The sequence below is a fragment of the Ambystoma mexicanum genome, chromosome 7q, assembly GCF_040938575.1.
Source record: "Ambystoma mexicanum isolate Mex_15411 chromosome 7q, UKY_AmexF1_1, whole genome shotgun sequence".
In the NCBI taxonomy this organism is placed as follows: Eukaryota; Metazoa; Chordata; class Amphibia; order Caudata; family Ambystomatidae; genus Ambystoma; species Ambystoma mexicanum.
The window spans coordinates 750487614-750502060 of NC_090941.1; the positions used below are offsets into that span (position 1 = coordinate 750487614).

The following is a 14447-nucleotide window of genomic DNA, read 5'->3' on the forward strand; positions in this document are numbered from 1 at the left end:
GACTCTGGCTGTCCAGAAAAAAGGAGAAACAATGACAACACTTCTTGCGAGTTTATCTACAAAACGAATTATCTGTCCACTTTGCCTTTTATGTAAACGCGCGAAAATGGGCATCCTTATCCTCTATGTGTTTGTTCTAATCGACCCTTCATAAAAAGGCGCCATTGTCAACAAAACAGCCAGGGCTTCCTCTGAAACCAATCAGAAGATGATTTCTGAAGCACCTACTTGTCATATCTGTCTCGCACTCGGCCATTGGTTGCTCGTCCGGAAAACATGAGGATTTTTTATGCTTACCCTTTATTGGTGCTTTCTAACAAAACAACTTCGACGTGTTTCCGGACTGGAGAGCGATCCTGGATGAATTGGTTCCCGTTCCTGTTTATAGGAAGCGTCACTTCCGTTCGGGAGACAGTGAGCTGTATTTTCAGGTTTTCTGTAGCAGTTTCCGGGCGCGACTCGGATTGGTCAAGGATTGAGCCACGGCTCCCTGTGATAATCCTGGCAACTGGAGAGGATGCTTCTTCCCTCCGATATTGCGAGGCTGGTGCTGGGTGAGTAATGGGGAGGGGGGAGGTTGCTTGTCCTGGGCTAAGGATGTGTCAGAAGTAGAGATAGGCATATGTTGCAGGATTGAAGGAATTATCATTTATCAAGTACCAACAAACATAGGTACCACACAAATGGTGATATTAACACGGGTGCTCTCTGATCAGTATCGCAGCAATCGCAGTATGCGTTATCACTGCGACATAAAACACAATATCTGGTGTAATACCCTCACGACCAGCATAATCACACTTTGTTATTGTTGTTATAAGCACAGTTATTCTGGTTTCGCTTTTCAATCAAGCACAGTGTCTGGTATTTTTCCCCAAGCCAGACCATCACTGTGGCAGGCTGTATGGCCAATTGCTGTCACTGCAGCTATAATTACTACGATTTAATTTTCACAAGTAGGCTAGCACACAGGTACAACATATCAGTCGCTGCCATTGGCCCAGTCAATCTACTGTGGTGACGGAGGCAGTTATAAATGAATTCTTAGATTTACAAACAGTGGTCTTACTATCGAAGCAAGCCGTTAATTTGGTAACCCTGTTGCAAAATGCACTGTGCTGGTCTCATCACTTGCAACAAGCACAACGATGCTGCAGTGCCATTACTATTGCATCGTGAATAATGTCCCAGTACACCATGGCCAGCTAAACGTAACTGCCACTTCAAGCAACAGATTTTTTTTTATGTATTTATTTTATTTTTGGGTGCTTTTGGCAAATGACATGCCTTTTGCTCCAATATGACACATCGCAATGTTACAGCATATACAATGTTGCAATAAGCTAAACGTGTCATAATAAACAAATACACATAGAAAAATAAGACCAAACAGACAACATGACCAAATTAATTTAAAAGGTCCCATCTGTGTTAAAATTAATACTATTAGTTTGATCTATCTGCTCAAAGCTTTTCTCTCTCAAAAGAATATTTTCAAATGTAATATGCAACGGACCAAAGTTCGGCCGAGGAGTAATCGCAATACGCACTATAAAAATGAACATAGCCTTTTTTTTATACTTAATCTCCAAATCATCATATCCAGTAGGGATACTGTGTATTGCAGAGTCTGCATAGACGCATTTCCGTTATCCCATTCCATGCTCCAGTGCACTCTAGAACTGGTCAAATATTTAGATGTAAATATAGTGTAAAGCAGCGCAGCTTTACACTGCACCACTTAACCAGATAACACCACGGGGAAATCAATGCATGTCCCTGTTTCGCATATTCCACATACATTTTTTCCCAGCTAATGCATCAGTGCTACCTACTTTGTTCCAGTTAGCTGATTTTTATTTATTTATTTGAGTTACAGCCTAACACATAGACTTTCACAAACGGACAAGCAAAACGTGTAAAACACGTAATAACAAAACGTGTTCACTTCTTCATCAATCCAAGCATTAAAATCACATATTTCTTACGTCTCTGCCCCAGTCAGATAGACATGTCTTAGATCTCATTACAACATGTTGCCACACAGAACGCATCACTTACAGTTCGTCATTTGGAAACCAAACCCAAAACCTGGAGTACCCAAATCACCTGGACAGTTAGAATGACTTATTCTCCGGCTGTCAGCCTGTCCCAGAACATCTCTGAGGACAGTCTGTCTTCCCCTTTCACGAGATGTAAAAAGAGCTGCCTTCTAATGTCCGATGACCCTCTACATTCCAGTAGAATATGCTTTAACGTCTGAACTACAGATTCTTTGCATAGGTGGTCTCCTCCCGCAACAGGGCTAGACTTTCTCTGATGAGACAAGACCTCCCCAGTCGAGATGAGGTTCAAACGTACCCTAAGAACATTCTGTCTCACCTTGGAGTTTGGAAAAAGCCCTAGGTATCTGGGAATGATTGCCCTTTTTTGTCTCTCAGAAGGAAGGATTTAGCCAAAACCAATGAGCGCATGCCATTGATTGTGTGAATCCAATCCCTCCTCCTTAGAGATGCTTTTACAGACATAGGTTTGGTTATTAAGATCTCAACATCACTGTCACATTCAGCCAAAACACCAGTGACAAGGAGTTTTAACTTGCCGGGAAGAAATCGGTCTCGTAAGGCTGGCGATGTTTTCATATAGAGGATTTGGGTGAGGCACCAATATTACCTGTATAGTGAAATAACACGCCATACCACGTGCCTCTTCATGGAACCCAGGCCCAGTTCAAATCTCAGACTAGCCATGGGTAGGGATAAGGGCAGACCCAAAACCTTTTTCCACAGGCGATCCTCCCCTCCGGCCCAGTTTGTCTGCCATAGTAAAGGCTTTATGTCTACCCCGTACAATAAGGCAGGGAGCACCTTGCCTACATAAAATGTAACCAGTGGCTCCAGAGAAAACGCATGTTATCAAATCTTTTTTCATCTGGCACGCCAACTGACCTGTCCAGCTCCAATTGATTTACTAATGGGACTGGGTACAGTTTAAAGCCCCAGTGTGTTACAGTTTTTTCAATGGGGATCTCGCCTAGTATCCACCTTCGAGAGTGGGCCTGCTTTCCTGGTCTCTTAAAGATCATTATCTTCGACTTACTTGTGTTGATCCAAAGATCATTTATCTTTGCGAATTATCCAGAGCCTCTAAAAGGCGCTGCAGGCCCACCGGAGAGTGGTCCAATAATACTGTCGTCGGCGTAGGCCACCCATCTGACCAAAACATCATCAATCCTGGGGCTGGCCAACGCAGAGAGGCCTAGGTAATTTTCCAGATCAGCCAGGTATTAGTTAAATAGAAGCGGGGGGGCTAGGTGACAACCCTGTCTTACTCCTCGCTACACCCCTACTGGGACTGACAACTGACCCGCTGCATTAAATCTGATCCTCAAAAAGATGTTGTTGTGTAGGCTGACTATAATTGCAGAAAGCTGTCTCGGGATTCCCTAAGCTTCTAATTTAGACCACAAACGTTCTCTGCTTACTGTGTCAAATGTCTTCGAGAGATCTATTCAGGTGCCGGCCTGCCCTGAGCCCAAGACTATCACTAAGTAGGTTGAGAACCAAGCCATTCCGGGAGGTGGACTTCCCTCTCCCGAAGCCCGTTTGGAATTTAGGTAAAATCCTACTACCCGTGGATCAACCCTCCGATTCTCTCAAAAGCATACGGTCGAAGATTTTACTCTCCGCATCTAGGAGAGAGATTGGGCGATTGTTACCCGGATCCGCCCGATCACCCCCTTCAAAATCTGAATAATTATCGACGATTACCAAGAGGCTGCAAAACACCTGGGATCTCATTGAAAAGTGCCCTCAGCAGTCTGGCGCATGTTGCTCTCCAAAATGGCGTTGGTCAGGCCATTCGGGCACAAAGACCTGGATGGAGAAGACTTGGCAATGAATTCGGTGATCAAGTACTCAGAAATGTCCATACACCACAGGGTATCCCCCATGTTCAGAGTAGAATCCTCCCTGGATCTTCTACAGATGGAGGTGAAGTGATTACACCAAATCTTTTCTCCCACTGCATTGCTTTTGACCTGTAATTGAGTGGTCTTCGACAAATTCATTGGCTCCCAGAAATGTTGGGAGTTTCACTTTCCCAGTGCTATCAACATCGATTTGTCGACTCTCTGGCAACATAGGCGCTTCTGGCCCCGCAACCAGTTTCTGTACTAATGTCCGAGGGATTTATTCCTAGATCGGTACTCCACTACCTCCATGGGCAACGATCTATGATCTCAAAGAGCTTTACGCAGTCTTCTTTTTGAAGCTAACCTTTTCATCAAAGACGTGGGGATGTTTTAAGACCCCCCAAGCAGCTGCCTCCGTAGACAGTTCCACAGACCACAAAAAAATCACCAAAATGTGCAGGGGTGCACACAGTTATCAACTTCTCACCATTCATATCTATACACTTCCTTGAGAGATTTCCATTCAACCCCATACCCCCTCTCTTAAATCTTACAAGTCTGTTCCTACCCTTGTTTACCGTCACCAATGGGCACTGGCCCATTTGCTCCCTGGGAAGCTCCCACTATAGTGCCCCTGACATTCTGTTGTGGTCGCTATTTCATCTTCCCACACCCGGAGGTAACCACACTGATCGAAAAGTGCCTGGGAAAGAAAAACACAATCTAGTATTGAGCTGGATACACCCCATCTCCATGTGACGGCCGGCAGCAAGTGTCACTCCGAGAGGCAACTTAGCCATTGTGCCCCCTTTACCGATGCGCCTTTTCTGAACACTTTTCCCTACAAGGTATGTGATGACAGACACTGAGCATTAAAATCCCTCGCAAGCATGATTTCAGGAGCTACCCCATGAGACTTAAGTAGGAGGTTCGACAGGCTTTCCAGGAAAGCGTCCAAGTCGCACCAGGCCGGATTCCAATAAATGTTCACCACAGCTATTTGTTTCCACTCCCCACTGTGTGGTGTCCCTCAGGGATCCTGTGTGTCACCCACATTATATAATATTTATACGAAGCTTCTCTTCGACCGCCTGGACAACCTGGGTGTCGTCTACACCAACTATGCAGGCGACACTCCAGTCCTTATCCCCCTCACTGGCTGTTACAACCATGATTCTAAACTGCTAAATAACATCTCTCTTGAAATCCAAGCCTGGATGGCCACCAACGGCCTCTGCCACAATGATAAGACCGAGTTAATAATTGTGGGTACTCGGGCACGTCTGAGTAAACTCGACACTAAATACTCCTCTTTCATCATTGATGGAAATATAATCAATGTCTCTAAATAGATAAAAACATTGGGGGTCTACCTCAACTCTACTCTTTCTCTTAAAAAACAGGTCAATAGTATTGCTTCCTCCACGGCCTACACTAATAAACTGATCTACAGCTGTAAATCATACCTGTCCACAAGTAGCTGCCTAATCTTGGCCAGAGCACTTGCTCTATCGATAATTGATTTTTGCAATACACTCTTCCTTGGCTCCTCGGAACACTACCTAAACGAACTCCAGGTACTCCAGAACAATTCTCTGAGAGCTGCACTTAGTCTTCCGAGGTCATGCCACATTTCCATTCACAGATATAATGCCAACTGGCTACCCAGATAGAATCACCCTACGCACCCTGGCCATCACGCAAAAATGCCTCTCAAACTCTGCCACGAAATACCTGGCTAACAAAATCTGCATACACCAACCCACACGTACTAGTAGATCATTGCAGTCCCTCAACTTAGTGGTTCCAAGATAGAATCTAAAAACGAAAGGAGGAGCCAGTTTCCCAGTTCAAGCTGCCAATCGATGGAATTCTGTACCCATTCTCCTCAGACAGGAACCCTCATTCCTCACCTTTTAAAGGCAGTATAAAAAATTGGCTGAGTAACAAGCCTCCCCAGTAAGATGGTCTCACTATGCTAACCGATCACCCTCGATGCCTTGGCCCAGCCGCTGTAGCTTACCACTGTACTTTTGTCCTGTATATTACCAGACCCACCTGTAACCAGGGTCCTTTTGTTGATGACAATCTGTTTGCTTGTCTATGTCTGTAACTTTTAAGTTTCTCAAGCGCCCAGTTACCTCTGGGTTCGGCACGCTATACAAATACATCTCTCCCTCCCCCTTTTGTAGTACATTCAACATAACTGCTTGCAAACCCCTAATTGATGTGGGGATCAACTCTGGTACCACTGCCGGAGAGTTGCACACTGCTATTATCAGGCCACCAGAGGGCCAACCATATTTCTTAAATGTGGCCAGTTGGTGAAACCGTTTAATTGGAAGATGTTCACTAGCCAAGTTTCCTGTAACAATATCAAGTCATTGTGACCAAAAATGATATTTTTCATTGCCTTTGTCCTGAAAGAGTTCCGACCCTGAGTGTGCCAACTTGTGAAGCGTCGTTCTGCAGAGGCTAGCAGGACTCTTGGTCTACTCCTAGTTTCTCAAATATCTGATTCAATAGTTCAGGGAGCAAGGACCACACCTTCGACTTAGTTTCATTGGGGGGGTGGCCTCCTTTTGAAACTGTGGGTGGAAGAACAGATTTCACCTTCGATGCTGTCTGACCTGCCGATGTTACTGGCAACCTAGGTGATCTACCGAGTGCGCTCCATTTCAAGAGTCGAAAATTCAGCTGAGACTTATAATTCATACGTCCTGAATCTCTGCTCACAGCCAAGATTGCACCAGCTGCCAGTTTGGATTTTAGACCAAGCTTGACTATTGACACTGTCTCTCTGTGGGGGAAGTGCACATATTCAATATCTTCCTTCACTTGAGAGAATGTATAGATCTGGAATTTTTTTTTGAAGATTGATAAAAAGGCGCTTTGATTCAGAGGGCTCCGGACTTCACTCTTCTTTGTTGATTTAAGTCAGTCTAGGTATGGCAAAAGGACTTATCTTTGTAGCGTCTCTGGTGGTCTGCACTTAAACTCCTACAATCTTCCAGTGTCGTGTTACACCGGTCTTGGGCGGACTTGCTAGTTGCATCAATAGCTAACTTGTGGCAAATCTCTGGCCACTGGGCAGACGGTTGGGTTTGAGCTTTACCCTGAAAAAACATAGTGGCCATTTTGATTATGTTCAAAAGCTGTCTGTTATCTAGGGTCCAGGATGTAGGATAGCTCTCTTCCCCCAGAACCACTTTCATCTGAACTCCAATACTTGTTTTGGACCGCTGACTCACCTGACCCACAAAGAGCCATCCCCGGATCAGAAGACCCTTCTGTAGTTCCTGATGCAGACTTGTGTTTCTTTGCTCGTTTAAAGCATTTGCACCTTTGCTGTTGAGCGTTGCGGGCGGGGGTGCTTCAACAGAGATTGTATGAAGCTTGATGAGATGGTGTTATTTATTTGTTTTTTTTCTTCAGTTTTTTTGGCGCTTCGTTTTTGGGGCTACCAATATAGTTGCCAGACGCCCGCCCCCTCCCCCTTTTTTATTTTTGGGTTGTATTTTTCGATTATTCACCACTTGTTTAGCTTGAGCCGGGAGCAGCTAAATACTGGCATCCTCCACCAGCCTCTCACCTCTCTATGGTGTCTTGTGACCCCAGCAGACCCTCCTCGCTGTCAACCACATGAGCCATTTGCCTGAATTCCTCCAGAATCGAGTCCGACAAGGGGGTATTGTTAAAAATCGTACACGCAGAGATCTGTGAAGTAGCCACCTCAAGTAATTGAGTCCTGAGATCCAGTTTAAACTCCTGTATATTTGACATGACTGAGGTATTTAGTTGGTTAGACCCACCAATGCGGAATCACAAACCCCCACCTCTTTTGTGAGTTCCATAAGGATTCCCGAGTGAATCTGAACTTCGCTTTTTAGGTGTTAAAATACATTAACTAAAGAAGTTAACACTAAGTTCGAAGCCTGCAAGGTGACATCTGAAGCTCCGGTACCGTTCTGATTATCCCAGCATCTTTGCTGATGGCTGTTTGGCTGCGCAGAGGACGGCCTGAAAGGGAGTTGCTGCCAATCTTGGGCTCAAAAAGTTCTTGAGTAGGTGAATTGGCTGTATTCAAGGGAGCTCTTTCATCCTGGTTCTCCATTAGCTCGCCAGGAGTCAATTCATCAGCACCTTGGCCTTCAAGGTCAATTGAGCTTTCATCACCCCTTGATCTCAGGGAGACCATGTCACCTTAACTGCGGCTTCTTTTTGGGAAGAAGTCCTCCATTTTCCTTTTCATAGTTGTCGCTGTAACTGTCGATTCTAACCCCGTTGAAAGAAAGGTCTTGGACAATGTCTGGGCGGCAGGATAGCACCCCGTCCCCTGACATCTTGCTCTTTGGTCACAGATTGCCCTGTGCTTACTGTAGCTCTTTCTTTGCATAACTGGCTCTCGGAGAACTGTGATTCCACTGCTGATAAGTTAGCTACGTTGGCATGCACTTGCACCTGGAGCAGGCGGGAACAGGGGTGGGATGGTTGTTTTGTCGTGGGGGGCCACAGAATATACTTCCGGGCAGGGCCCATCTAGTTCTGTTGCCCTTAGATCTTCTTGTAATGCACCACTTCTAAGAAAATAAATGTAGACCATTTTCCCACCCCCTGGTCGCCTTGGCAAGAGGCGCTCTTGGGCCCACTTTCTTAAAATCCAGGAGATACGTTTCGCTACCAGTCGGGGATGTACCTTTTATTTGAATCGCGATTGCAGCATGCTATACACAGAGTTCAAACAACACGAAAAGGCTCACTAGCGCAGTACACTAGCACAAACTCGCAAACATCAACTGCATTGAAGCTTATTTTTAAACTGTACAGTGTCTTCAACCTCTCTTAATGGAATACATAGATCTTCAAAGTGCTGCTGCGTGGTTAGTGCCAGTTCTTCATAGGCCTGATTGGTACATGTACCTTTCGTGCTGGCCAGAATCTTTGTTAGATGATAAACCATGATGTTCATGAGTACATTAGTGTCTTCATCTTTGTTTCAATTTAGTGTAAAGTAGACACCTTGCAATCATCCAAGACGTGTTCAAAGAGGTCAGGCCCAGTTCAAGGTGCACAACCTCTACAGGAACAGATTTAGGAACTCCCCAATAGGGAGCGAAGCAACTTCCCTTCAAGCAGACTCAACCATACAATATGTTGCTCAGGGAGGGTTTCTAAAGCATGTAGAATGCACAGAACCATGCTCTTCACATAAGCTTCCTGCAGTGCCTCTTTCAAGGCACCACACCTGCGAATCACAAACTCTTTAATCGCTTACTAATCTACCCAAAATCTTAGTGTTTGCCAGCTCCTTAAGTTGATTACTAGTAGGTTGAGAATAAATCGGACAACCCAAATATAAATAGTTTTACTACTTCTAGCCTTTATGCCAGCTAAAAGCAAGATTGCAACGTTGTCTGCCACCCAGGACCATCACCTTAGTCTTATTCTGGTTTATCTTCAGTTCGTTTTCTTTTGCATATCTTTCCAGACAGGTCACTGATCTCTGTAAGCCCAGTGGGGTTTGATCCATGAGAATGGTGTCATCCGTGTCACACAAGCAACTCATGGGTAGCCCGGCCAGTTTAAGGGGGAAATTATCACACTTCTCAAGAGCCTTATACAAATCAGACGTATAAAAATTATAGAGTTGGCGCAAGGACATATCCCTGTCTGAGCCCCACATTTGTGTCAATTGAGTCTGAGCACCTGTCTGTGACCTTCTGACTGTAACTTTAGTGCCAGTGTAAAGCTCATCCACAAAGTATAATAGTGCCGGGTCAGTACCCCCAGGAACTTAATTTCCCCCATAGGGGAGTTCTGTTGAAAGCACAAGAATAGTCTATGTAGCATACATGCAGTAAATCTATTAGATACATTCTTGTTCTCCGCTATCAGCAGCGTTAGTGCACAAATACAATGTGTAGTACAGGAACTGCTTCGAAAACCAGTCTGAGTCGGGTCTAGCAGTTTCTTATCCTCTGACCATTTATTGTAGTTTCAAGCGGATATTCCTGAATATTTTGCTACTGGAGTTTCCTCAGGTCAGTTCTCGGGTCACTTTTTATGTACTGGTATTAGAATCGAGAACCGCCAGCTCTCTGGGATGTTTCTGCTTTCTACGATGGCTTAACTTTCCCCCATAATATAGGGTTCTTTTTAATAACGATATTGGGGAGATTATCGGGACCCGGCACCCTAGATTATTTATGCTTCATAATAATCTGGTAAATGTCTTTTTCGTCAAACTTCATATCAAAAACTGTTTTCCCCCCTCAACGGAAGGCTTTACACCTGTAGTTCCAATACCAATCCAGAACACGTTTTAATATACTTGCACCATGTGTCCTCAGATATACTATTTATTTCCTTGGGTGCCTGTTGTCTGATATAGTGCCAAAAGTTATTGGCTCAAATCTATAGGCCATTTTCCAGTTAGAAGAATTATTTGACTTGTGTGACCTGAGCCAGGATTTACATTTAACTGTCAACTTATTTATGCCAGCTTTTTTCCCTCCTGGTTTAGTTGTTTTGAGTTCTTAATTGCACGCACAAGTTTGCGATGTTGCTTCTTGGCATTGTGTTATGACGTCCAAAAAAGGGTCATTTCGATACGTCTTATACGTCTTGATTCAATACCATGATGATATTTTGGACAGCTTCGGTCATGCAATAATCCTGCTGGGACCAATAGATGTCAGATTGATTATCCAAGTGGGCCATAATAGTATTGGCGTTATTTGATCATCACTGTCCATCTAATACGGTTACCCTGTATGTTACGAGAAGCAAGCACTCTTAAGGTCGCATTAGAACCACTGTGAGTAATCTGAGGGCGTCCTCTCTTCTTTCCCCAATATATCACCCTGCCCACCATATGAAGAATATTGCCTGCACCTGAGGCCAAAGAGGTGGTATAAATGGCCTGCTCAGGGGAGGCTAGGGAGAACCCCTGTGGAACGCTTGCTGAAGGTGAAGGCACAGACGCGTGTCGAAAGCGCCAAGGAGCTGCAGCTTCGTTGCAGCAGAAGCAGATTGTGGCCAACACTTTCGGGAGGTCTCCGGTGGCCGGGTTGGCCTGCCGACCTCCTGGAGTCAAGAGGACTCCCTCTCCGGTAACCTGAAAGCGGAAGAGACCATGGAAGATGGGTATGACGAGCCAGGAGCAGCAAAAGCCACAGAGAGCTGACCGAAGTGTAGGACTGCACACAGACGGCGAACCCGGTGAGTCAAAACAGGCTGAATGACTGCGGGACGCTGTGATGCAAGCCGTGTAGTGAATGTAGGTCGGAGCGCTAACGAGTGAGCGAAGGACAGCATAGGCAATGGGAATGCCGGTCCAACGATGAGTACTACCTACGATACCTTGAAGGTTGAAAGCAATGGATGTAATGGTTTGTGAATCCTGAACTGTATTGAAATTGGCAAGGCCAAGGAAGGGCCAGAAAAGCAGTAGACTTTAAAGGTGTGAATAAGCCTCTGACCAAGGGTGCAAATTCCCAGCAGGAGAGTGAATTGGGAATTTGCAGTTGCTTCATTTAATGTGACTGATTTGAAGTTTTTGAATGCTGAATCAAAAGAAAGTAACAATGATTGAATGCCACTTCGATTGAAAGCAGTGAAACGGTTATGTAAACCAAAGGATATAAGGTCTGAATTGTAGAATTTGAGGAAAACCAGCATTGTCAAGAGCCACAAGGAACAGAGGAACTGTATAAGCTGAAAGCTAAACAAACAAAAATGATTGACAACGCACTCCTATGTGAGGATATTCTACTGATAAATTCTGTATAGTTGGTTGTGTGATTCCAACTGATTAGACATGAAATTCAAGGTGCAGTGGAGAAAACCCAGTCCTGGCAATGGACGTTAGGAAGGCCTGTTACTAGCCAAAACATTCCTATATAAATCTTCAAACTTGTAGTGTAAAAAGACAGATATTCAAATTGGTATTCTGCGGGAAAAATGACGACCAAGTACTGTTTTTTTCACACGTTCTGATTAAATGGGAAGCACAACGCGTTTCGAGTTAAGACACTCTTCACCAGGGGCACTTTGCTGTGTTTACTGCAATTTAACAGACATAATAGTTTCAATATATCATTTGGATATACTATATAGAAATGTTTTGAGTTCTATGGAATCAACATTAAGCTTGATAAATCACCTTTTCAAACTGATAAAACCAGAAATCTTCTGGTGATGTCATCTATAGCCAATATCCGTTTTCCATATTGGTGCCACTGGTGTAACCATTAATCTGAGGAGAAATGGTAAAAAAAGAACATTTTCACCTGTCTGACTATTACTCTTAAAATTCATGAAGCCCAGCCCAAATGGCTAAGGTCTAGTGTGTAAATGATTTTGAAAAAGGTAGCAGGCGCTCCTCTCCAGAAAGAACATGGCATGATCACCTGTTCTGAGATGAGAGTTTGCAGCACAAGGCTGAAACACGTGTATGGGGTTGCTGCCGGCACTCTTGTTCAGAGAGGAATTGCCCTAGCATTTCGGTGCTGGACTGCCCATGTGGGCAGGACAAAGACTGATAGGCAAATGGATATTTCCCATCTGTGAAAGGTAAAGTGAGCAAAAAGAAGTGAGCAAAAAGCATGTGCTGCAAACTCTCACCTCAGAACAGGTTATCATGCCATGTTCTCTCTGGAGAGGAGCGCCTGCTATCTTTTGTGAACTAGTGTGTAAATGAGTAAGTATACAAACTGATGCATACCACTATACTCTTGGTCTTCACATAGCGCTGTGTTGTGGTTTCATAGGTATATCATTCAATTCTAAATACTCTTATTCCAGATTTCTGTAAGGAAAATATATGGCCTAAATCTCGTAAGGCTATTCATACTTGATGTCTAAAGAATCCTTATAATCACTTATAAGTCCCATACCACTGTTGAGCGAAGCAGTTGCCTTGGTACTGTGAAAGAAAAGCCTATTGGTTGTGTCAGTTGTGTGACCTGTAATGGGTGGATTGTGTGGTCAGATAACTGTGCCTAGACCAAGTGCACCCAACTAAAGAAAAGCCACGTAACTATTTATACGTTTCTGACTGAAGGTCAAGAAAAGCTTGTATATTGTGACCTAAAGTATTGAACTTGTGATAGTGATGAAAGGCACAGAAGCCTGAAAGCTTGGAAGTATCCCAGGAATTGTGTTTTAGACCAGGAAGCTTGGGGAAGGGAGCCTCCTATCTATAATCCTGGGCAAGGGAGAACCCCCTTTTCTGACCAAGAGCTGGAAGAAACTCTGACCTTTTTGTTTGAATACCTTTTACATTTAATGCTAACATTCCTACATGTTTACTACCGTTTCGGTTAGGTAGGGAAATCCCACTTTAGCTTAGGGCAAGTTAGGCCTTGACCCAACCATATTGTGATTTTAATAAAGGTTTGTAGCCCAAACCTTCCTCAGTTGTCTGTGTCTACTTCCTGATACCTTCACACCAACCACTCAAAAATCAAGGGTAGCCACCAGTGCGGCTGAGTGAGCTGGGAGGTCGCTGCTAAAAACCCTGCTTCCTTTTAATTAATAAAGTGGAGAATAGCTACAGTGTTTCCTGAGTCTTTATTAGGTGTGAAGTCTATCCCTAAAGGAGGCGGGGTCACTTAAGTTGTTAAACTCCGCCATATAAATAACCGTTCTTGTACTGAGGCGTTCTGTGACAAAAATAGCATCTGAACATGACGTCCTCTCAACACATCGCCAAGTCTTAAAGTCTAACAGTGAAGAGCCATTTGAGGGTGTTAATGGGTGCATATTAAAATCATTCAATGCTTCAGTCCATTTCTTCCATTTCGCACTATCACCTCCAAATACGTTAACATCCATCTCTTCAACATTTTCAGAATTGAGCATTAAAATCTCTGCCAACAATAACGGCACTGATACCCACAGCCTCTTCCATGATTTGAACTAGGCTGTCAGTCAAGACTGAGGTGGATGAGCCATCTGAAGGGTCATAGAATGTTATAACCAAAGTCCTAGAATTTATAATCTGGGAAATTATTAATCACAGCACAAAGAATGTTACTCAAATGAATGTCATACGTGTGAGAAACCATGTCTACTTGGGATCTCGCAGCAATACAGAGGCCCCTAGTAGGTTGACACTCCTTACCTATTTGGGCCGGGGGAGTTAGTATAGTATACCCATTGATGGCCAATTTTGCTGTAACCCATGTTTCTTGCAAAACTGCTATATCCGCAGAATTATCAGTTTCCTACCATCTGGGCTTGTAACAAGAGTGTTCGCCACTAGCTAGTATTTCATGACCTTAAACAAGTCTTATGGCTGGAGTGAGCCGGTCAATAGTTTGCACTCTGTATTGTGTTCACAGATCTTCTAGTGCCAGTTTTGATATTAATATCACTGGCACAGTTGGACACGTATGTAGGTTGCAAACAAATCTGATCCAAGACAAAGGATTGGGGATTACTATTGGCTAGGTAATAAATGGATGGTTTACGTTTTATAATTCCATGCCATCGCCGAATTAGGTCCAGTATGTGGATTTGCATGCAAGTC

General features: G+C 44.1%; 1 protein-coding gene across 2 annotated transcripts in view; it reads left to right on the forward strand.

Moving 5' to 3' along the window:
* The first annotated feature begins 393 nt into the window (after window positions 1-393).
* Window positions 394-14447, forward strand: part of NPAT (nuclear protein, coactivator of histone transcription) — a 1036854-nt gene continuing 1022800 nt past the window's right edge. For both annotated transcript variants that reach the window (XM_069640444.1, XM_069640445.1), the window contains exon 1: window positions 394-554. In XM_069640444.1, coding sequence (XP_069496545.1) covers window positions 518-554 — 37 coding nt within the window. In that variant the 5' untranslated portion in view covers window positions 394-517. The remainder of the gene's footprint in view (window positions 555-14447) is intronic.